Source organism: Prionailurus bengalensis, chromosome D1 (genome assembly GCF_016509475.1).
Source record: "Prionailurus bengalensis isolate Pbe53 chromosome D1, Fcat_Pben_1.1_paternal_pri, whole genome shotgun sequence".
Classification (NCBI taxonomy): domain Eukaryota; kingdom Metazoa; phylum Chordata; class Mammalia; order Carnivora; family Felidae; genus Prionailurus; species Prionailurus bengalensis.
Window position 1 is genome coordinate 15,578,627 of NC_057346.1, and position 20,456 is coordinate 15,599,082.

General features: G+C 58.6%; 1 protein-coding gene and 1 long non-coding RNA gene across 3 annotated transcripts; one reads left to right on the forward strand and one right to left on the reverse strand.

The window, feature by feature from the left end:
• Positions 1 to 7,666: 7,666 nt before the first annotated feature.
• Positions 7,667 to 14,794, reverse strand: LOC122483012 (sodium/potassium-transporting ATPase subunit gamma-like). 2 transcript variants are annotated; one of them, XM_043579454.1, is made up of 6 exons: positions 14,639 to 14,794; positions 10,179 to 10,217; positions 9,922 to 9,996; positions 8,213 to 8,249; positions 7,994 to 8,024; positions 7,667 to 7,860 (listed from the first exon to the last, which is right to left on the reverse strand). In XM_043579454.1, exons 1-5 carry the CDS (start codon positions 14,655 to 14,657, stop codon positions 8,000 to 8,002), a joined length of 195 nt encoding a protein of 64 aa, XP_043435389.1. In that variant the 5' UTR covers positions 14,658 to 14,794; the 3' UTR covers positions 7,667 to 7,860; positions 7,994 to 7,999. The 2 variants fall into 2 exon arrangements, with proteins under 2 accessions (XP_043435389.1, XP_043435388.1); XM_043579453.1 differs by lacking the exon at positions 14,639 to 14,794 and adding an exon at positions 12,033 to 12,157.
• On the forward strand, positions 10,772 to 16,782 carry LOC122483014. The gene is made up of 2 exons (XR_006297283.1): positions 10,772 to 11,124; positions 16,699 to 16,782. It is a non-coding gene; the product is annotated as an uncharacterized LOC122483014 (long non-coding RNA).
• The last annotated feature ends 3,674 nt before the right edge of the window (positions 16,783 to 20,456 follow it).

Here is a 20,456-nt window from a genome sequence, read left to right on the forward strand (position 1 = left end):
AACCCCGCAATGAGACAGGCCTCAATAGCCCCATTTTACAGACGAGGAAATTGGGGCTTCAAGAAGCGAGTGACTTGCTAGAGGGGAGCAGCCACTAAAATGACAGAGCTTGGCCTTCTGATCCCATATTCTGGGCACTCTGCGGAGGCACATCCTCAGAAACCAAACCTCTATGAGGAGACCTGAGAATGACCGTCCTTGCCCCTGTGGAAAAGCGTAAAAGGTATGGGTGCTCCCAAAGCCTTGGACGTGTGATCTGCCGACCTCCGAGTGCATCGTCCCTCTGTGAGGCTCAGATTCCACTGTTCAGTGAACTAGATCAACGGCTCCCAAACTCAACCGCGCAACTGCACACGCGTGCACGCACACGTGCACGCACAGGCGGGGCAAAGGAGACAGAGAAATCCCAGGCTGCAGAACCAGGGATCTATATTCTACATTTCCCAGCTAATTTGTACGTAAGCAGCTTAGCGTGAGACTAGGGGCTGGCATCTGGGAAACGCTAGGCTGGAAGAATCTTTCATGGGTTTATGTTCTGTCGTTTCATAAAGAATTTCCACTTAAGCTTGTCAAAACCCCTAACACAGTGCCCGGCACCTCACTTGATATTCAAATACTTCAATATTTTCCTGAATAAACGACCAAAACGGTATGCAGTCCCCAAGTCAATGAAAGCCTTGGTTGACATTGCTTCACCACTCAATTAACATCCACATTGTGTTTTTGTAGCATTTTATGGCATGTTTGTATCCATGATCTCATTCGACCTCTAATGAGTTGAGTACTATAGTCCCCATCTTTTACCGAAGAGGAAGCTGAGGTTCAGAGACACGAAGGGGTTCGCCCGTGGCTGCCCAGCTAGTCGGTGACAGACCCAAGCTTCGAACCCACGTCTGTTCTGCCCCACTTCCGGGGCCTCTCCCATGGCACGAGGCCTGCTTGATAGCGTTTTCACTGCATGGTTTGAGAGGAGGGAAAATGTCAGATCTAGAAGAGAGTCGGTCTTCCTAAACTGTCAGGAATTACCTCAAATTTGGGGACAGGTGACATCAGGAGTTTGTCCAGCGACCCCAGGGTCTGGAGAAATCCTGCCTCATCTGCGGAAAGGGGCTCGGTGCCGAACTCCAGGGAGGGTTGACAGGTGGCCCAGAACGTCGGCGCTCTACTCCCCGGAGAGGGCGGTTCGGGAAGGGCAGGAGCCTGCCTCCCCTTCTTCTGCCTGGCCTCTGGGGTCAGCCATCCAGCTGCCTTCCCTACCGCAGGGTAGTCTCCACGGCCCCACAGACCCCTCGTCCACAAGGCTCTGTGCAGGGAATCTGGGTATCTGCCTCCCCCTAGTGCCATGAGAGGGGATGGGGCACCGTGGGCCTCTGTGTTCCCTCACAGCTCAGAGTCTCTGCCCTTACCCCAAGCAGTGCCTCACATGCTCACTCCCGGTCCCAGCTGTTTCCACCTCGGCCTCTGAGAACTACTGGAAAGGATGAGCAAATGGAATCCTCTGACCCAGGCCCTTACTCTCAGCTGAGGGGCCCAGGCCCAGAGAGGGGCCCGCAGGGAGGCAGGTGCATTCAGCCCGGTACCCAGGTCTCCTGCTGCTGGGGCCACACTCCCGTACCGTCTGCCGGGCCCCTCCCCAGCTCCAACACCACCAGGAACGCACACACACGCGCGCACACCCTCTCTCACGCACACACATACCCTCACACTCAAAAACACACCAAGGGGAAACCTGTCATCAAGCCCCTTTTTTCACAAACCCTCCCGGGTCCCAGCACGGGAGCCAGACCGCCCTCCACTGGTCTCAAAGGGAGTGGGGCGCCCACACTGAGCTGGCCGTGGCCCAGGGGTGGGGCCTCCTCGAGGGTGGACCAGGCCAGGTCTGCGTGGTGCTAAGGTGTGTCTGAAGCCAGGGCCTCTGGTGGCACAGGCCTCTCCTTGAGACCCGGCGAGGGGGAGGGCGGCCCCGAGGACCCCTACCCCTTGATCCTCTTGAACGGTGTCCTGAGGAAAACACACTGAAGAACAAAGAGGAAAGCAGTAAAGGGCTGAGGAGCCTCGAGGGGTCCGGGAAGGGGCCACGGATCCAGTGTTAGCACCGAAAGAGCCTCAGCAACAATCATCAACAGCCTCAGCTCGTTAAAGACTGGTCGGGAGCAAGGAACCACGGAGAGTTAGGAACCGTCTCTCCACGGGGGAAACTGAGGCTCAGGAGGGACTTGCCCACAGTCCCATTGGTCACAATTAGCTAAGCCAGGGTCTGAAAGCCGGGCTGGCTGGTCCCAAAGCCTGTGATCTTAACTGCAATGCTAAGGAAGAAATGCTGGCTGTCCCCTGGACAGGTCCGCGGTAGGACTTCCCGAGTGACCACATGCCCACCACCCCCCAGCCACCTGCCCCGATGGCAACAGTCAGCAGCTCTCCTGGCCCCTTGGGGGAGCCGGAGGTGGTAGGGCCAGCTGCGGGTGGTCACTCGTCACTCATTCAGCCCTCTGGTCGGCCAGTCATGCGCGCATTCAACCCACACTTCGTGGGCACGTACTACGTGCCCGGGGCAGGCTGGGCTCTGGGGACTGGTGGGTGAACCATCAGATCGGGCCGCAGGGCAGACAGATGTGAAGGGATGGGGCCCCCAGCAGTCTCCAGGGGTGCTGAGGACAGGTCAGGAGGGGTCTGGCTGTAGCTGAGACCCAGCAGGGCCTGTCCCATGCACGCCCTGGGCAGGCATCTGAGGGCCGAGGCCACTCCCCGATGATGTTATTAACTGTGTCGGAAGCCTATGGTCCACGGACATGAGACCTGAAATATTATTCACTTCAGAGCGGAGGACACTCAACTCCCCACGCAGGCTGGGTTTGGCACGACTCTGTTCCTGATTGATAGGCCTTTCAGGAAACAAAGACCACGAGAGAATTCAACATGCTCCTGGCTCGGGGCCAAGCCGGCCTCATCTTCTACGCTTTGTCAAGTGCGTCTTTTTGTCTGCCTTCGTCACGTGCAGGGTGCCTCTGCTTTAACTACCAGGAAGAGGAAGCAAGTGTGTATTTGTGGGGTCTGTGTGTGTGTGTGTGTGTGCGTGTGTGTGCACGCGCGTACAAACACCCAGCTCCCCCTGATCATGGCTCTCCCGGGGGCTGGAAGGAGCAGGGGGTCAGCCACAGCTCCCGCACTTACCCTTGCCCTCAGCCCCCTGACTTTGAAGCCCATGCCTGGGATTTTTGTCTCGTGTTTGCATTTCCCAAAGCCAAGTCCAGAGACAGACTCGGCTCTTCCCAAGGTCACACAGCAGGCTGAGGGCAAAGCTGGCAGCGAGCCCTGTTCTCCACCTTCTCCTGCACCGGCTGCACCGGTGACGTTCTGGGGCCACAGCCTGCTGCCCCAGCTGGAAATTTCCACTCCTCTGCCCTTCCTCTGCCACGCTTCACCTGGGGGACTCCTCCTAGTGATACCAAAGAAGCCCTTTGGGGAAGCGACAGAGAGAATTTCTTGAAAAGGGAACCAAGTTTAGAGCTCTACAGACAAACAGCAGCCAGGAGACCCTGGGGAGGCAGGACTCTGGAAGGTGACACAGGGTCGGAACAGGCAGCCCAACAAGGGAGAAAGTAAGATGCCAAATCAGAGCTTGGGGATTGCCCCGCCCGCACCCCATGCAGCTCCCTCCAGGCACGAGGCCCCCCACCGGCACCTGCGGGGAGAGCCCCTGACTCGGGTCGCCCCTGCCATCTCCCCGAGCCCTCCAGGGTTGAGGCTGAAGCCCCGAGCGCCAAGGTTCCGAGTTCTAAGAAGGATGTCTTTCCAAGCCTTCAGTCGCTCGACTGCAAACACGAAGTGTCCCCATTGCGGGAGGGAGGCCACCGAGGCTGAGCAGGGGGCTCCCCTCCACGGCTGGGTCACCTGGGTGCCCATCTGGCTCCCGCAGGCTAGCCCGGGGCTCAGTACTGTCCTCCCAAGTGGCCCTGGCTCCAAGGCCCTACCTGATCCATGTTTCCAGCCGGGGACTCACCACCATGGCAGCAGCGGTGGCATTTGCGTCTGATCTCCCTCCAGCCTAGCGTGTGTCAGGTGGACGATGAAGGGGCGCTCCGCTGCCACCGCCCCAGAGGCCTCTGCTGAACCGCAGTTCAGAGCTCGGCTGCCTGGGGCCACAGATCAACAGGGAGGCCATTAATCTCTCCAGCGGCAGCCCGTCCCCCACCCCCGCCCACTGCCCCAGAGCTGGCAGGAACAGGAGGAGCCCCTGGGGGAGGACTCAACTCCCCTCTCGGCTCCGGGCCCTCTTCAGCAAGGCCACTACGCCCCCTCCACCCTGTCTGCCCAGAGACCCCACTGCCTCTGATCGAGGTGGGACCAGACTACATGCTTACGGTGGCCCATTTATGGCACCCCTCCTGGATCAGCCTGGGAGAGTCTGGGGTTGCTGGGGGCGCAGGGGAGTCCCCCAAGGTTTAGAAAACCCAGAGGCCCGTGCCGGGGGCACCCTCACTCTGGAAAGGAGGTCAATGCCTGCAGGATCCAGGGACCATTCGGTGCAAGCCGGCAGTCCCTGTGATGGGGAAGCCAAGTGCAGGGGGCCACCTAGCCAGAATGCCCAAGAGGGGATCTCCCGCCGCTCCCCACCCTGGGCTCTTTCTCAGCCCCCACCCCACACATATGTGAGCTCCTCATGCGCCAGTGTGCAGAGGCTGGGTGAGATCGGGCATTGGGCACTCCAGCCCGGGACGGGGGCGACGCGAGCTGATGGGGTCCCCGCCCTAATACTGCCTCTCCTGCCCTCATGCCCCACTCTTCCTATGCACGGAGGCCACGAGGAAATGCCAGGGTGGAGCAGGCATGGGAAAAGACCCCATGGCCCTAGGATCCAAGGCCAGCACACACCTTTTATGCCCTGAAAGCTCCCTCTGGAGGGTGCTGGGGCGAGGCTGCCTCTGGGGCAGGGTGGCGCTGTCGGCCCGCGAAGCAGGTCCAGTTTTCTTGGACCCTCGGCGTCTCCACCCCGTATGTGTTCCCCCTGCCTCCCACCCTCCTCCCCGCCCTGGCTGGGCCCACCTACCGGGCCAGTAACTTGCAGCTGGGCCTCCATGACAAATCCACCTGGGGGCGGGCTTAAAAACTACCAACATCTCAACAGTTAAGTCAGAATTTCTGTGGCTGGAGTCGAGAGGAGCGTGCTCTGCCTCTCTCAGGTCCTGCTCATGCCATTGATTAACTCAGACCATAGGGTTAGAGGCTTCGTGGTTACCCCAAGCACTGGGGAAGATGCACAGACCGCGTTGGATCCCTACCTTCCAGAAGGAGAGCTCCAGACCCACAGCCGAGAAGCACCCCCAGAATAGGGCAAGTGATCTACCTGCAGGATGTGCAAACGGAATGAGAAGAGCTCCCAGCTTTCCCAGGAAACCAGGGCACCAGGCAGACCGTTCAGGGGGGCCTACTGTCAGCCAAGGGCCTTGGAAAGACCGAGTTGAAAAAGCCAAATTCGAAGGTTTGGGCTGAGACACGTGCTCCCCCTGGTGGTGATAGTGGGAATTGCATCCCCTCGGACCAGGCGTTTTGTTGTTGTTGCTGTTGTATGAGGAAGAGTAATTCATCCAGTTGTTCTTTGTGACTCAAACCATGTCTGAATTGTGAGAAATCCCAAAGTGAAGCGAAAGTCAGTAGCTCCCAGCCCATGTGAGCTTTGTGAACAGGGAAGGGAAAGTATTCATAAGGGCCCTGACCAGGAACAGGTCACAGACCTCAGAATGGCACTTGGGTCCATGGTTCTCAGCCCTCGCTGGTCTCCAGAACCGGCTGGGAGCTAGCTACGCATCAGTTTTCACCCACCCCAAGATTCATATTCAATATTCTGGAGGGAATGCTGGGTGTCTGGGCTCTCTGGGGTGTGTAACCGGGGACCCAAAGGAGCCTCAGTTTTCACAAGGGTGGAGGGTTTGCGGCCAGGGGTGGAGGGGGGAGCGGTTCACCTGGGACCATTACCCCTGTGGAATTCCCCTCCCAGTTGGCACCCTGAGAGGCCCGTGTATAGAACATTCTAGAAGTGTAACTCCTCCCCACTGCTCGTATTCCTCCCCAGGTGGCCCACAGACCTGGAACACCCCCTCTTCCTGTCTGTCCTGCTGTCGCATGGAGAAGCTTCAGGAGGCAACCTCCTGTGGAAAGCGCCCCTGACCAGACCTCCCCCAGTTCCCGTTCACTTCTCCCATGATCACCAGTAGCTCGAGTCCACGCCCCATCTTGTGTATGGAAATACTGAATTCTGTTTAGGGGTGTGGCCTGTCACATTTCGTTTGTCGTCGGTGAGCCCCCATCTGGAGCAGGTGTTGCAAAGACCTTGGCCCCGGCTTGTCAGCGGCCAGGCTTTCCTGGTCTCCCTGGAACGTGTCCTCCCGCCAGCCCCTCTCTCTTTTCCCTCAGCTCTCCAAGCCCACAGGGGGTCGGTGGGGCTCTGCCCACCACCCCCAGGGGTCAGTGAGAAGAAAGCTGGAACAGTCACCGGAGACCTGGTTTCTAGCTCTGGCCCTGATCCACCTGCACAAGTCACTGCCTTTCCCGGGGCCTCAGTTTCCCTCTCTGAAAAGTGAAGCTTGTCTGTTTTGCTAAGCGTCTTCTGTGTTCAAACCTCCTGCGATTCTGCGAGGGTCGGGGGGCTTCAGGGCCTGGGGGCCGTGGAGGAAGACAGAGGACTCAGTTTGCAAATGGAACGGTGGCCTGCCTGCCTCTGGCCCCCGGACACACCCTGTTCATTTTAAACTCCACTAACGTGCTGCTGTCCGGGCTCCCCTGCCTGTTCTCTCCTCCCTGCCCTGGCATGCTTGCAGGTCCTGATGGGGGGACTGGACACTAGGTGGTGCCATGATCCTTCCCTTCCGCAGGGGAGAGTGGAAGAGGGAAGACAGGCTCCTTCTGAAACGGCCAGAGGGGACCGTGCTCCGCTGCAAGGAGGCCACGGGCATCAGGAAGTTGGGCCCCGGTGGGAGAGGCAGCCTGGCACCATCTTGGGTCAAGTTGTCCATGGACGGCTGCCTGCCACCATGGACGGGGCTGGAGAAAAGGGTACCAAGGGGCCCCACCGTCACTGTGCACCCCTCGGCCCTGGGATTCGCCAGGGTAGCACCCCAATACGCGGATGAGAATAGGCCCAATGGGGGTCCCCACGCCCCAAGAGTGGAAAGGGCGCGGCCTGAGCTCGGCACCAAGGTCGGGAGGCGGGTAGGGAGAGAGTGTGCCAAAGCCTGCGCCAGGCCCCCCGGACCCGCCCGGCCCGGCACGCTGGCGCACGTGTGAGATGGCAGGGCACATGCTGTGGTCACAGACAGCTCAGGGCATGTCTGCGGGAACCCCCAGCAGAGAGCTCCAGTAGCAGCATCCAGGGCCTGAGGCAGAAACCCAAGCAGCACCCGATCATCGCTGACCTTCAGACTTCCCGGCTGTCTCTCTCTCTCTCTCTCTCTCTGTCTCTCTGCCTTGGGAAGACAGGCTGAGTCCTCTGCCCATGGGGCTCGGGGGGCAAGAAGAGGCCTGCAGGTGGTCCTGCGAAACTTCCTGCTTTAATAGGCACGGGCACCTGAGCAGTTCATTGAAAACCGGGAGAGACCAGGCTGCATTGCACCCCAGCTTGGAAGGGCGAGTTGGTCGTGGCAGGTATAGAGGAGGAGGGAGGGAGGCCAGGGAAGGAGCCATCTCTGAGGCTGGCTTTATTATTAACAGGAGGCGGCCGAGAGGGGGGAGGAGGCCATGTGCACCCAGGGGTCACACGGAGCCTGGCGCTTCCTTCAGCCGAGGGCCTGACGGTGCTGGGGACAAAGGTCTACAGCTCAGGGAAGGCTTCCCAATGACCCCAGTGGAACGGGGGCACGGCAGACTCTGAAAAGACAAAGATGGGATTTGGGCTGCAGTGGGGGCCGAAGCAGGGCCTTTTGTTTCATTCCTGATTCATCGACCTTTCTCTTCGCAGCCCTCCCTGGCTGGCCCCCTCCCCTGTCCCTCCCCAACTTACCCATCATTACAGCTCATCTTCATTGACTTGCCTGGGGTGGGGGAGGGAAAAAGACAGGTGAGAGGTCAGAGGAGGAGGTGGTGAGTCCGGGGGGGGTCCCTGAGGTTGGGGACCCCCCTTCAAAGGCCTCAGAGACCAAAATCCTTGGCCTGGCCCTCCTTCCCATCCCCCTCCACCCCGTGTCCCTGCCTCACTCAGTTACCCTGGGCAGACACCCACCGGTGTTTCTTTCTGCCCCCACAGCGGAGTCTTTTGCCTGGAAGAGAGAAAGGAGGTGAGTTTCCCTCAACCGCTCGCTTCCAAGGAGACCCTCCCTTTCCTCCCTCCCTCCCTTCTGCCAAAGCCACAGGTGACTGTTTCTCTCTTCACACATGGCGGGGCCATAAGCATTCAGGGGCCCAAGCCGTTCAGTCAGTCCGTCAACAAACATTTACCGCAGTGGATCCTGCGTGGTAGGCTGGGCACGCCGAGAGCTGTAGCCGAGCCTGGGCCATCTCGGTGCCCCCAGCACCAGGGCTGGGCACATAGTCGCCGCTCAGTAAGCTCTTGGAGGAGGACGACTGTGAGGCCAGAGCCAAGATCTCTGCTCAGGCCTGTCTGCCTCCTGCAGCTGTGTGCTCAGCCACTATACGGTGCCGCCCTTGAGACACCTTCCGGATGAACTGGGGAGACCAGCCATGTCTGCAGACTGAAGCCTTCAGATGGGATGGCACCAACCATGGGCGGGTTAGAATCCCAGGACACAGAACTGATTGCGTTTCTGGGTGTGTTTCTTCCGGTTGCAGCAAAACAGGCCAGTAAGCCTCTACTAAGTGCCTGCTGTGTGCCTGCTGGGGCCGGGCTGGGGCTGGGAGATATACGAGGACCCTTCGCTCCCCCAGAACACTCTATGCCTATGCCTGAATGCTTTCTTGGCTGCCGTGTCTTTGGATGATAGCCCTGGCTTTATCAGTGGGATCGTCCCCATTTAACAGATGTGCAAACTGAGGCCCGGGGAGTTGGGGATCCATAGTAAACTAGCAGTGGGTCCTGATGCCTCTGGCTCCCAGCCTCATTTGCTTTCCAGCAGTGGGCGGGGGTCCGGGGGGTGGGGAGGGGTGGGGGGGGGACAGCTGAACCCAGCTCTGCTTCTGATTGGCTGTGGAACCCAGAGAAAATTGGTACACCTGCCACGGTCAGTGGTTTTCATCTATCAAATGTGATAGCCTTGACCATCCCTCAGTGTTGCCGAGAGGATTCAATGGACTGAGATGGGGGCACCTGGGTGGCTCAGTCGGTTGAGCGTCCGACTTCGGCTCAGGTCACGATCTCACGGTTTGTGGGTTCAAGCCCCGCGTCTGACTCTGTGCCGACAGCTCAGAGCCTGGAACCTGCTTCCGAGTCTGTGTCTCCCTCTCTCTCTGCCCCTCCCCTGCTCATGCTCTGTCTCTCTCTCTCTCTCTCTCTCTAAAATAAAGGTTAAAAAAAATAAAAGGACTGAGATGTAGCTCATGCCAAGTAAGGAAAGTGACCGGATCTGGTCAAGGGAGGCGTCCATTGGAGGTTGGTTCCCTCCCCTTGAACCCCGCGGACACTGCAGTGTCCCAGGCTGGAAGAGCCTGCCCTCCCATCTCAGCAGCTCCTCCACTGGCCACCAGAGGGCGCACGTGAGGAAAAGGGAACTTGCTCTGGGTGGTCCAAGGACCAAGCAGGGAGGCATCCCGGGGTGCCTCTGTCTATCAGGGTGTCGCTCAGTTCCCACATCCTGCATGGGGCAATGGAGGGGAGCGGAAAGACTCACTTCCCTTCTGGGATCTGGGAAGGGAGTGAGAGGGCTTTCCCCCACCCCCGCCCGGGGAACCAGTGCCCAGTGGCTTTGAGAAGAGGTGAGGCTCCATGCAGCGCCTCCCCCCCCCCCGCCCCGCCAGCATGAGGCCAGCCCCACTCACTGAGGATGATGATGAGCCCCACGACAAAGGCCAGGGCAGCAAAGATCAGGCCTCCATTGCGGACGGTCTCGTAGTCTGAGGAAGGAGAGGGCAAGGAGGTGGGATGGGTCGCCCCAGGCAGCCCTCCCCACAGCCCACCCCAGCAGGAGCCCCATGCTAACAGGGGAAGATGGGGGAACATAACTGGGGGATGCCGGGACCCGGGCATCCGTGCGTGGTGGCCAGAAGAGGGGCCGAGGAGGGACCCCCGGGCCTACCGTAGTAGAATGGGTCCACATCCCCTTTGGGGTTGCCACCTGCAGAGAGAGCCAGAGGCAGGGTGAGCGTGTCGCAGGAGCCGTGGAACTCACATCCGTCCCATCCGTCAGCCCCAAGTGGCCAAGTGGGCAAGAGGAGGCTGGTGGGCCTGCTAATGCCACTGCCAATGGGGACATCTGTCCTAGGCTGCTTCAGATAGAGTCACCTTGGGACCAAATACCAAGCATCCAAAGCAGAGCTCTGTGCTGCCTGTGGGGGCCTCTGGAAACCCTGGGGGGGTGGCTCTTTCCTCTCTTTGCTTCCTACAGTAGTAAGCAAGGCCGAGGGAGACATCTCCCATTAGACTCACCTCCACGTGACTTCTTAGTCCCTCTCCATGTGACTACTGAACGCCTAGCAGATGCCTAGCGACATTCATGCAACGAATGGAGAGGCCCTTAACATTCACTGAGCAGAAGGGGAAAACCGAGGCCCAGTCTGGAGACTCGTTTAAAGTCCCCACGAAAGTTCGAAGCAGAACTGGGTCTTGAACTCAGGTTTCTAGATTCTTCTCGCTTACGTTTCTATCCTCAACGGGAAGGAAATCCTTTGAGGAGACATTAATGTATGGTGTTTACCACATGCCAGGCCAAGGCTAACAAAACATTAGCTCATTTAGCCCTCAAACAACCCTATGAAGCATTAATATTATTCCAGTATAATCCATAAGAGGATAGAGGTACCGAGGGGTTAAGTCACATGCCATAAAGGGGGAGAGCTGGCATTTGAACCCAGGCAATAGGTTGCCAAGAATCGAGGTGCTTAACCCCTTTGCTACATTGCCTCTCAGATGGTCAGAAGGAACAAGATGTTTCAAGGTCAAGTATGGTCCGGTCCCTTGCCTCCTGTGGTGTTTCCCCACCAGGGGTGGAGCTCTGCCCCCAGCCCCGTAAACAGAGCACACTTGTCTTTGGGCAGCCGGGGGGCACCTGGCCAGAGCTTTGCTGCCATGGCTGAGGGTGGCCCCTCTGTCCTGCCCTGCTCCAGCCCCTTCTGGGCGGTAAGTAAGCCGTGCGTAAGATAGAAGGAAGGCACAAGTTGTCACCTCCAGTGGCGTGCTGAACCGTGCCCTGGGTCACGGTGGGGGGCTTTGGGGCCTGGTGAGCCCGGTTATCCCCAGGGCAGCCTCCCTGGCCAGGCGGGGTCAGTGCCTGGGCCTACGGGGGTGACTGCGGGGCCCGATCCCGCCCTCCTGCAGGAGCCCACCGAGGTTGTCTCCCAGGATCCGGTTCGGGTCTTGTTCAAGGTCACATGGGGGGTGAGCGCCAGAGCCACGACTGGCCTGGCGGCTCCCCTCACCACATCAGGAAACCATCCATTTGGTGAGCCCACCCCGCCCAAAGCCCTCATCTTTCCTAGGTCTGGCTCAAAGCCCACCGTGGTCAACAGAGGCCCCTGTTAGCCTCCAGGCCCGAATCACCCCCACGGCAGGATCCTTCCAGGGGTGTCCCAAACTTGAGGGGCTCTCACCCCAAAGCCAGCCTGGCCCCCTCTACCTCCTGCTCCGAGCTTGGATAGTCCCCCAAGATGCATTGTACCAGGATAGGTGCATGCCAGGAGGCCGAGACAGAAGCTCACCCTCACCCCCACCCCCCCGGCGCCTCCCTGGCCCCCGAGGCTCTGCCTTCAAGCAGAGTTAAGGCAGGATCCTCTTTTCAAAGAAATTGTTTCGAAAAATCCTCTTAGGATTGGGTGGCAAGGGCGGGGGAGGGGCGCCGGGGACTCTGGAAGGCAGGGGGCAGGGGTGCAACTCATCCCTCCAAAGGTGGCCCAAGGAGAGACCACCTGCTTCGCACACGTTCGCACACACTCACCGTCGTCCGCCAACAGCCCTGCCATTTCCCTAGCGGCCTGGGCTGGTCTCCACTGCCCTCTTCTGCCTCTGCTTCGGGGAGAGTGCCGGGCCGTGGGGTGGCCAGGGGTGAGGTGGGGGCATTAAACATTAACAGTGCTGGGTAATATTTACCCCAGTCACAAGAGAAACCCTAGTGTGAGCGGAGGGGCTCCCTCCGAGGCACGAGGAGGTGAGGGGGCAGGCAGGGGCAGGGAGGGGCTGGGCTCCCAAATCCTCCCAAAGGAAATTTCCAGAGGCGGGGCGGGGAGAGGTAGGCCTGAGACGTCGTGGCTGGGGCTGTGGCGACGGGGAAGTGGCACTTTCTAAGTTACGTTCGGTGGGTTCTACAGCTTGGGGGACGATGTCACGGGGCCCCCAGAGGCCCCCAACCCCAGCAGCCGCCCACCTCACCAACCACCGTGGAGACAGATCACTGTTGCAGCTGCTATTTCTTACCCGGCATTCAGGGCTCCCCTGAGGGGGTCCCGAGGTGCCCGCCCCTCTCCCACCTCGCACCGAGCCCCCCGTGCACGTTCACAGCCCCACGCCTGCCCACTCCTGTTCTTTCCCTCATCCATCAAGGCTGCCTCTAGCAGCTCGCACCTCAGCCAGAAAGGCTCCAGCCATCCCTCACTAATCTCTCTCTTCCTGCCGCCTCTGGCATTTTCCTCTTGCTTCCACACCAGCTGCCCAGGTTGCACGTAGGCGCCTTCCAGGAAGGGGCCAAGTCCTGCCACGGGGAGAACGTCTTGCCTTTGTAATTCACAAAGCGCTTTCCTAATTATTATTTCCTTGTGCCTTGTGTGAGCTCCCATTTTGCAGATGAGGCATCTGAGGCACAGAGAGGGTAGGGCCCTGGCCCGAGGACACACAGCCAGTGACGGGCAGAGCGGAGAATGACAGGCAGGCCTTAGGCTTTAGGGGTCAGGTGCTTCCCCACACCTCTGAGGCTGCCTCCCCACTCTGTGGTGGCCTCCTTCGCCTCGGGGACCCCAGGGCTGGGTAGTCCATGGTTGTTCACATTCCCGGCTAAGTTCTAGTTCACTGCACTGGCCTCCAGAAGAGGCTGATGCTCCATGGGGCCAAGGGACCCAAGCTAGCAGTCCGTATCCACCAAGGAGGGGCTGGTCCTTCCAAAGAAAAAGAACCCGTTTTAATCCTCCTTGAGCGGCTGTAGGGGGTCAAAGTTTGAGTTCATTTCCTGGCTCCTCTACCTGCTAAGTAAATGACCCCTGTCGAGTTCCTGAACCTCTCTGTGCCTCAGTCCTCTCGTCTGTAAAATGGGACTGTTCCCTACCTGAGGGATTTGTGGTGAGGAGAAAGGGAGAAAATGCATGTAGGGAGCCGGGCACGGGACCAGATACACAGCAAGTGTCACTATTGTCCCTGTCGGATTTGTGCCGACTAGAGAAATAAACGGCATTGACCTTTTGTTGAACGTCAGCTGCTGGACACAGGAAAGCCAACTCCCCTCCAGTGAAAATTAGCACGGGGTGAGACGGAGAGAGAATGTCATGACCTCGCAGACCAGGAGCCCCGACACCCATTCGGCAACCTTCAGCTTCCAGAACCAAGCGATGGATATTCATGAGAATATTACAACCCAGCTCCTGCTCGGTAGGGGCCGACCATGTGTCAGGCTCTTTAAACGCACTGTCCCACTGAGTGCGCGGTTGCTCTGTTCTACAGGTGAAGAAACTGAGGCTGGTCATTTGCTCCTTGTAACGGCCCCTGGAGGTGGCCGGGGAGGTGCCGTGTCTCCCACTGGGCAGCCCAAGAAGACTGAGGGGCATGGAGGTTGAGGGATTTAACCGAAACCTCCCATTAGTAACAAAGCCAGGGCTAGAAAGCCAGACCCCCAAGGCTGGGCTCCCAAAGCTACCGTCAGTCTCCCACACAAGACACCGGTGCCCCTTCCTATACATTCTCCTGGCATATCTTGGCGCATTTTGTCTGTCTCTGTAAGTTATTGCGGATCCCATCTGGAATAAGGGGTAAAAAAAAAATAGGTGGAAAGTTAGATGGATGATAGATAGATAGGGGAAAGAGTGAGAGATGGTTTCAGACAAAAGGGGAAGTCGGAAAAACAAGTTGTCAGCTGCATTTGTAACTCTAATGTGCAAGGCCCTGTTGGAAGCAAGTAATGAAAATCAAGTCACATAATCATCGCAGCTCTGAGGTCAGGGAAGTGTTATCATCATCCCCATTTTATAGATGAGGAAACTGAGGCACAGAGAAGTTTAATACCTTGCCAGAGGTCAGGCAGCTAGGAAGTGGGGAAAGCAAGATTTAAACCCAGCAGGCTGGCTTTAGAATTCCTGCAGGTGAGCAGGTGGAGAGACAGACAGAAAGGGAGGCTTCGGGACCAGCTGTCTTCCCAGCCCCAGCGGCACAGAGATGCTCAGAGTAGAGATCACCACGTGCCCAGGGCTCCACCTTGAGATGCCCTTGTTTAGAAACGCTGCCTGTCCTCGCTTCTGCCTTCCCCCGCACTTCTGGGGAGCAGGTGGTGCCCCTGAACGTGATGAGGTAGACACCTGCATCCGAGTCTGAGCAGGTGGGAGGCATGGGGTTGAGGGGACTCACCTAGGTACCACCTGTCCATGACAGGAGCTGTCGGCTGTGTCCTCGGTGGGAGAGAGCGGTGACGTGCTGGTGGCCCAGGGCCTGGATGGAGAGTGCGGCCCTCCCTCCCTCCCTCCGCGCCCGGCGAGCCCGAGCCCACAGGCAGGAAGAGACAGAGTCAAGGAGGAGGGACGGACAAGGGAGCCCTCACCTCGTGCCTGCCTGCCCCTTGGGGCGGGCTGGGGCGGGGATCACGTGAGACATTCTCTGAACTCCACCGGGCACCTGAGGAAGGGGGGAAGCTGGGAGCCACAGCAAAGCGAGCCACAGCCATCGGCCCCTGTGTGCCCGGGGGAGAGGCCACAGCCAGTGCCCTCCAGGCTGCCCAGGGTGCCTGCAAAGGTCACTGAGGGAGATCCTCGGGGCCATTTGTGGATCCCTGTAGGCCTTCACTCAGCTGAGCCTCCTGTGTCCTTAGTAGGCAGAGAAGGGAAGCAGCTGGGGGCCCGGGGGCCGGGTGGAGCAGCTCCACGGCAGCCTGCCCTTCCTCAGCTGGGCCGCCTCGGCCTCTCGTAGCTCCCGGTGACTTCCCGCAGGCTGTGACGTCAGACCTGCCCGCCCCACCTCAGCGGCCCAGCCGGAGACACCAGCAGCCCTCACGAGGCCTCGGAGAATGGCCGGAAGACAGCACTTCTGGTCCCAGGGAGATAGATACAGGGGGCCTGTCCCCAGCAGGAGCCAGGAGCCCACACAGGAGATACAGAGCAGCCCCCCAAGCTGGCTCTCCACCAAGTCTCTGTTCCCTGGCTCCAGTCAGAGGGCAGCCTGCCTCTCTGTCCCTCCTTAGCCATATCTCCTGCCCCGAGGGGAAGACTGACGACCCTGCCCCACGCCAGAGCCACCTCCAAGCTGGAAGACCCCGGGGGAAATGGAGAACCGGGGGCCTGGAGGGGTGTGACCTGGAGGGGCTGAGGTCTGTCCTGAGGGCCCTGCTCGGGGGGGCCGAGCGGCTCCCACGACCAGGCTGTGTCACACGTTCCCAAGGGGAAACCTGCACACTCAGACAGCTCAGGGCTGCCGAACGGAAATTCCCCAAGCGGGGCGCTTTGGGAGATTCATACATCTCGGGGCTAGATGACATTTCAGAAGCTACCTGCTCCAAACACATCGGTGGTTCAGAAAAGTGAAGATCGCAGCCGGAAGTCCCTTCCCATCCTCCCCCAAACACACACATGGACACAGTCTGCGTTACCTACCGGACCCTAATGCAGTGAGGGAAGGCATCTGGATCCCAAAAGGAGACCCTGTGTCATGAACTCGCTAACTGGAAAGAACCTCCAAAGTCATCCCGCCCATCCCCATCACTTACAAAGGGTTCACTCTCCTACTCCAATCCTCTGAGGGCTCGGGATGTAAACCAAACTCCTTTCTTTTACGACACTCCTTCATCTGGCCCTAACGACCTCTTTGACCTTGACTCCAACGTTCCCGCCTTTTCTCTCACCTCCAGCCATACCAGTCTCCTTGATGGTCTCCTAACCCTCCAGGCATGCTCCTGCCTCAGGACCTTTGCACTGACTGTTCCCGCTTCCTGAACACTCTTCCTCCAGAGAACTTCTGGCTAACCTTGCTCACATTGTTCTTCATAGATTGACTCAGAAGATCCTTCCTGACATCCCCATCTAAAATTTCACACTCTGAGGGGCAGGCACCTGGGTGGTTCAGCCGGTTAAGCATCCAACTCTTAATTTCAGTTCAGGTCATGATCTCACGGTTTGTGAGTTCAAGTCCTGTGTCAGGCTCTGCCCTGACAGTGTGAAGCCTGCTTGGGATTCTCGCTCCCTCTCTCTGCCCCTCCTCTTCTCGTGCTCTTTCTCTGTCTCTCAAAATAAATAAATAAAGCTTAAAAATATATATATTAAAAATATAAAATAAAAATAATAAAATTTCACACCTACCCTCTGCAACATCTCAAATCCCTTCTTAGTCGTTTTGTTTTGTTTTCTCTCTGGCACTTACCATATCTGGTGAGTTACCAATTATTTTCCTCATCGTCTTCTGGTCTTTCTTCCAGCTAAAAGCTGAGCTCCAGGAGAGCAAGGATTTTTTTTTTTTTTAATGTTTATTTTTGAGAGACACAGAGACAGAATGCGAGTGGATTGGGGCAGAGAGAGAGGGAGGCACAGAATCCGAAGCAGGCTCCAGGCTCCGAGCTGTCAGCACAGAGCCCGACCCGGGGCTCGAACCCACGAATCGTGAGATCATGACCTGAGCCGAAGTCGGACGCTCCACCGACTGAGCCGCCCAGGTGCCCCTGGAGAGCGAGGATTTTGTTTGCTTTGTTCATTCGTCAATTCCCAGTGCTTAGAAAAGGACCTGGCCTGTGGCGGGCCCCTGGCTTTGTTCAGCGAATGAGTAAGTCCCAGAGGTGAAATCCTTTCTCTAGGGGCACAGGCGGGCCCTGACCTTGCCTACCGCAGCCTCCTTCTCTGGAATCACTTGCTCTGTAAGAGGCGGCAGGAACTAGGGAGCCCCCAAGGAGAGACGGTGGGTGGCCAGCAACCCCCACAACTTGCCAGCACCTCCCCCGGAGTCCTCCTCGGGGGCATCCCACCCCCAGCTCTCCGCCTGGAGCCCTGCGGCGATTTTGAGGACAGTGTTTATTTCTCCTCTCGGGGGAAGGCCGAGGCCAAGTCAGGAAGGTCCACCCTTTCTTGCTCACACCCAAGTCCTCCCTCAGACTTCTTGTCCACCTCCAGCTGAGGTCATCGGCCTGGCTGACACTGGGGACAGGGAAGTCCCCCTCTGAGACGCCCTGCTCTTCATCAGGGAGCCCCCGGCTCCTTCCGCCTGCGGCCAGCGCTCCGCGCCACGCTCGATCGAGCCCCTTTGCACCCCCGCTCTTCACTGTGGACTCTGTGATGCTTGGGGGAAGGTCACGTCTCCGGGTCTCCTTCTTCCCGTCTGTAAAATGGCGTGGCAGCACCTACCTTGCGTGGTCGTTGTAGGAATTGAGAGGATGTGGGTAAAAGGCCTGACCAAAGAAAGCCCTAATAAATGGTCGCTGCGCTATCCTCACCTGAAATGGCCTTCCAGGAGGCAAGCACGCTCACTGGAATCCCTGCCCCGGGCTCAGTCCCCTGCCAAGATGGTCCCTGAAGCAGGCTCCCAGAGCCCCTCCCCCTCCTGCCCCTCAGCACAATCTCTGCCAGCCGCCCCAGCCCCAGGACCTCCAGCCTTCCTTCCCACCCCTTTGCGACACCTACACAGCATTGCCGGTCGCTGCTGGGGTCGGGGTCGGCTGCATTTCTTTTCGTCATTCTCGGGATACGGAGCCAAAGGGGGTGGGAGTCCCGGAAAGGTTCCAGGGCAGGCAAAGACCTCCCAGCCTCCCTCCCTTCGTCTGCGTATTCCAGGCTGGAGCCAGAGGGGGCCTTTCCAGCCATCCACTGCCTTCCTCCCAAGCCCCACAGATCAAGGCGATCTTCGGGAGGTATGAAGAGGTAGCCCCGAGTCCCGGGTCCCTCTTCCAGCACTGTCACACCCAGTGGGACAATGTCCTTGGTCGCCATGCCTCAGTCTCCCTTGTCTTCCCCAGGCAGCCTTCCACCCGTGCCCTGAGTCTTCAGTCTCAGGGCAGGAGTCTGGGTGGTCACTCTGGAGATGGTAAGCTAAGGAGGTGGCACGCTGGAGCATCAGCTGAGCACTCGCCGCCTGGGGCTCCCCCTCCACCAGCCTTCCCGAGATGGGGTTCTCCAGCTCCACCGTCCCTGCGTGTCTAGGGGCCGCACGTCAGAGTGCGCAGCCCCGGCCTCGAGGTCCCCAGCCAATCCTCCTGGTGTTGGCTCCCAGCTGGAAAGAAGCCAGAAACCGCTAGAAAGCTCTGTTTCCGGGCTGGGGTCGGTCTTCAGCTGCATGGCATGCACGGCCCCTTGGCAAGGAAGGTGGCAGCTCCCAGGACCCATCTGTGCTGCCCAGAGTTCCTGAACCCCAAGGAGTGTGGGTTCCTGTCTCCTGCTGTAGCCTCAGACGCCAGGGTCACCGGGGTCTTATAAGGCGAGGCCAGGGGAGGTGGGTCCTGGAGGGTCCATTCCTTAAGTCTTGGCTTCAAGATGACCTGAGCCGTGGGGCACACAGGTCGTGGGAGCTGCCAAAGGGCAATGTACTGTGAGAGTCAAGGTCACCGAAGCTTTCTGCTCCCTGAGCTGGCAGGGGATGGGGACGTCCACTTCTGTTTCTACAGCTGGTGACGAGGGCAAACCTGTTTGACCCACCTCTCCCACAGTGAATACCCTGGAGAGAAATGCATTCTTGACTTTTCTCAGAACTCAAGTCTGGGCTTGACCTAGACTAGAGGCTATTCTCCCCAGCTGCAGTCTTCACCTCCTGGTAACCCCATTCCCCCTTATCTCTGAAAAAGAGCTCCAGGCTCACCACCTCCAGGAAGACCTCCAGGAGCAAGCCCACCCTCTCTGCTCCTGCCTTTCCTCCACAACCTTCTGGATTACACGGGCATGGCCCAGATGGCTCATATCTGGCTTTATAATCATCTTCGTCCTTTCTTTGGCCGAGTCTGGCCTGTGCCAGGCCTCAGCTCTTGGTGTCTGTTAAATGTCAGTCTGGTGGCCAGAAATCCCTCCTCGGTAACGGTTCCGTCCACGTCATGGTTCTCGATAGTTCTGAAGAGCTTCTGCCTCCTTGATCTGCTCTGTTCCTTCCAGTGACTCAGCCAAGCAGGTTTTGTGGTCCCCATCTCACAGAGGAGGAAACGGCCCTATTACGGAGGCAAGTCAGAACTCAGGCCCAGATCTCCCGGAAGGGCCACTCTGCTTTCAAAGAAAGGATGCATAAGGAAATGGATGGTAGTAAAAATATTAACAACACAATACCCACATGTAGACTCTTCAAAGGCTTTGCATGCCCCTCGTATCACTTTGACCTTGGGAGGGACCAGGAGAGGGATCGGTGGACCCATCGCCCAGGTGAGGAAACTGAGGCTTCCGTGGCTTTCTCAGGGTGATAACTGGGGCCCAGCTTACCCTATGGCTAGGAAGCCTTTCATTTTGCGAAGACAGTGACAGAGGCGCCGGCGTCTGCCTGAGCTCGCACAGCTAGAGAGAAGAGGGGAATGCCAGAGAATGTCCTGAGCCTCCTCCTCCTCCACCGGCCTGCCTCCGAGCCTGGCTCTGAGGCCGGGTCCCACTCCTCTGAGCAGTGCGGGAGACCCTCCCCGCAACAGCCCCGACCAGCCCACGTCCTCCATGATGTCCCATCCAGCATCACCTGCTCTGACATCCCTGCCTTGGCAGGTGCCCCATTATTGTGCAAGCAGGCACAGGGCTGGAGCCGGCTCCATAAAATCAACAACCGGTTGGCTTGAGCTGGCTGTCTCTGGCCCCCTGGAGTTCAGCTGTGACAGCAATGAATCACACTAATGGTGAGAGGTGACATTCTTCCTCTTCGTGGCCCGGAGACAGGTATTTCCAAAGCCTCTCCCCTGGCTCAGGTAAACACACCTGATCTCTCTCTCTCTCTCTCTCTCTCTTTCTCTCTTCTGCTGGGGACAAGGTGGGGTGAACCAGATAGAGCTGGACCGCCCTCCCACCTTGGCTTTGCCCGGCCACCCCTGCCAGCCCATGATCCCTGGGAAGGCAGAGCCCTCCTCCCCAGAGGAAGGAGAGAAAGAGCCCGGTGACCTTGGCATGTGCTTCAGCCTGGCATCCCCCTCACCCACCCCACCCTCCCTGCTGCTTGCACTCTGCCTCTGACTCTCTTCCAAGAACAATTTGGCAAGTTCCAATCCACAACCTGCAAAAAAAAAAAAAAAAAACCCCAGAAT

Bases quoted from the DNA above. Each gene is read 5' to 3' on its own strand.
- LOC122483012 (XM_043579453.1), bottom strand. From the start codon at position 12,057: ATGGCAGGGCTGTTGGCGGACGACG. The intron at 8,250-9,921 runs GTGAGTGGGGCT...TCTCTCTTCCAG, and splicing joins GGGGCTCATCATCATCCTCA to GCAAAAGACTCCGCTGTGGG. The intron at 8,025-8,212 runs GTGGGTGTCTGC...CCCCCACCCCAG, and splicing joins GGGGGCAGAAAGAAACACCG to GCAAGTCAATGAAGATGAGC.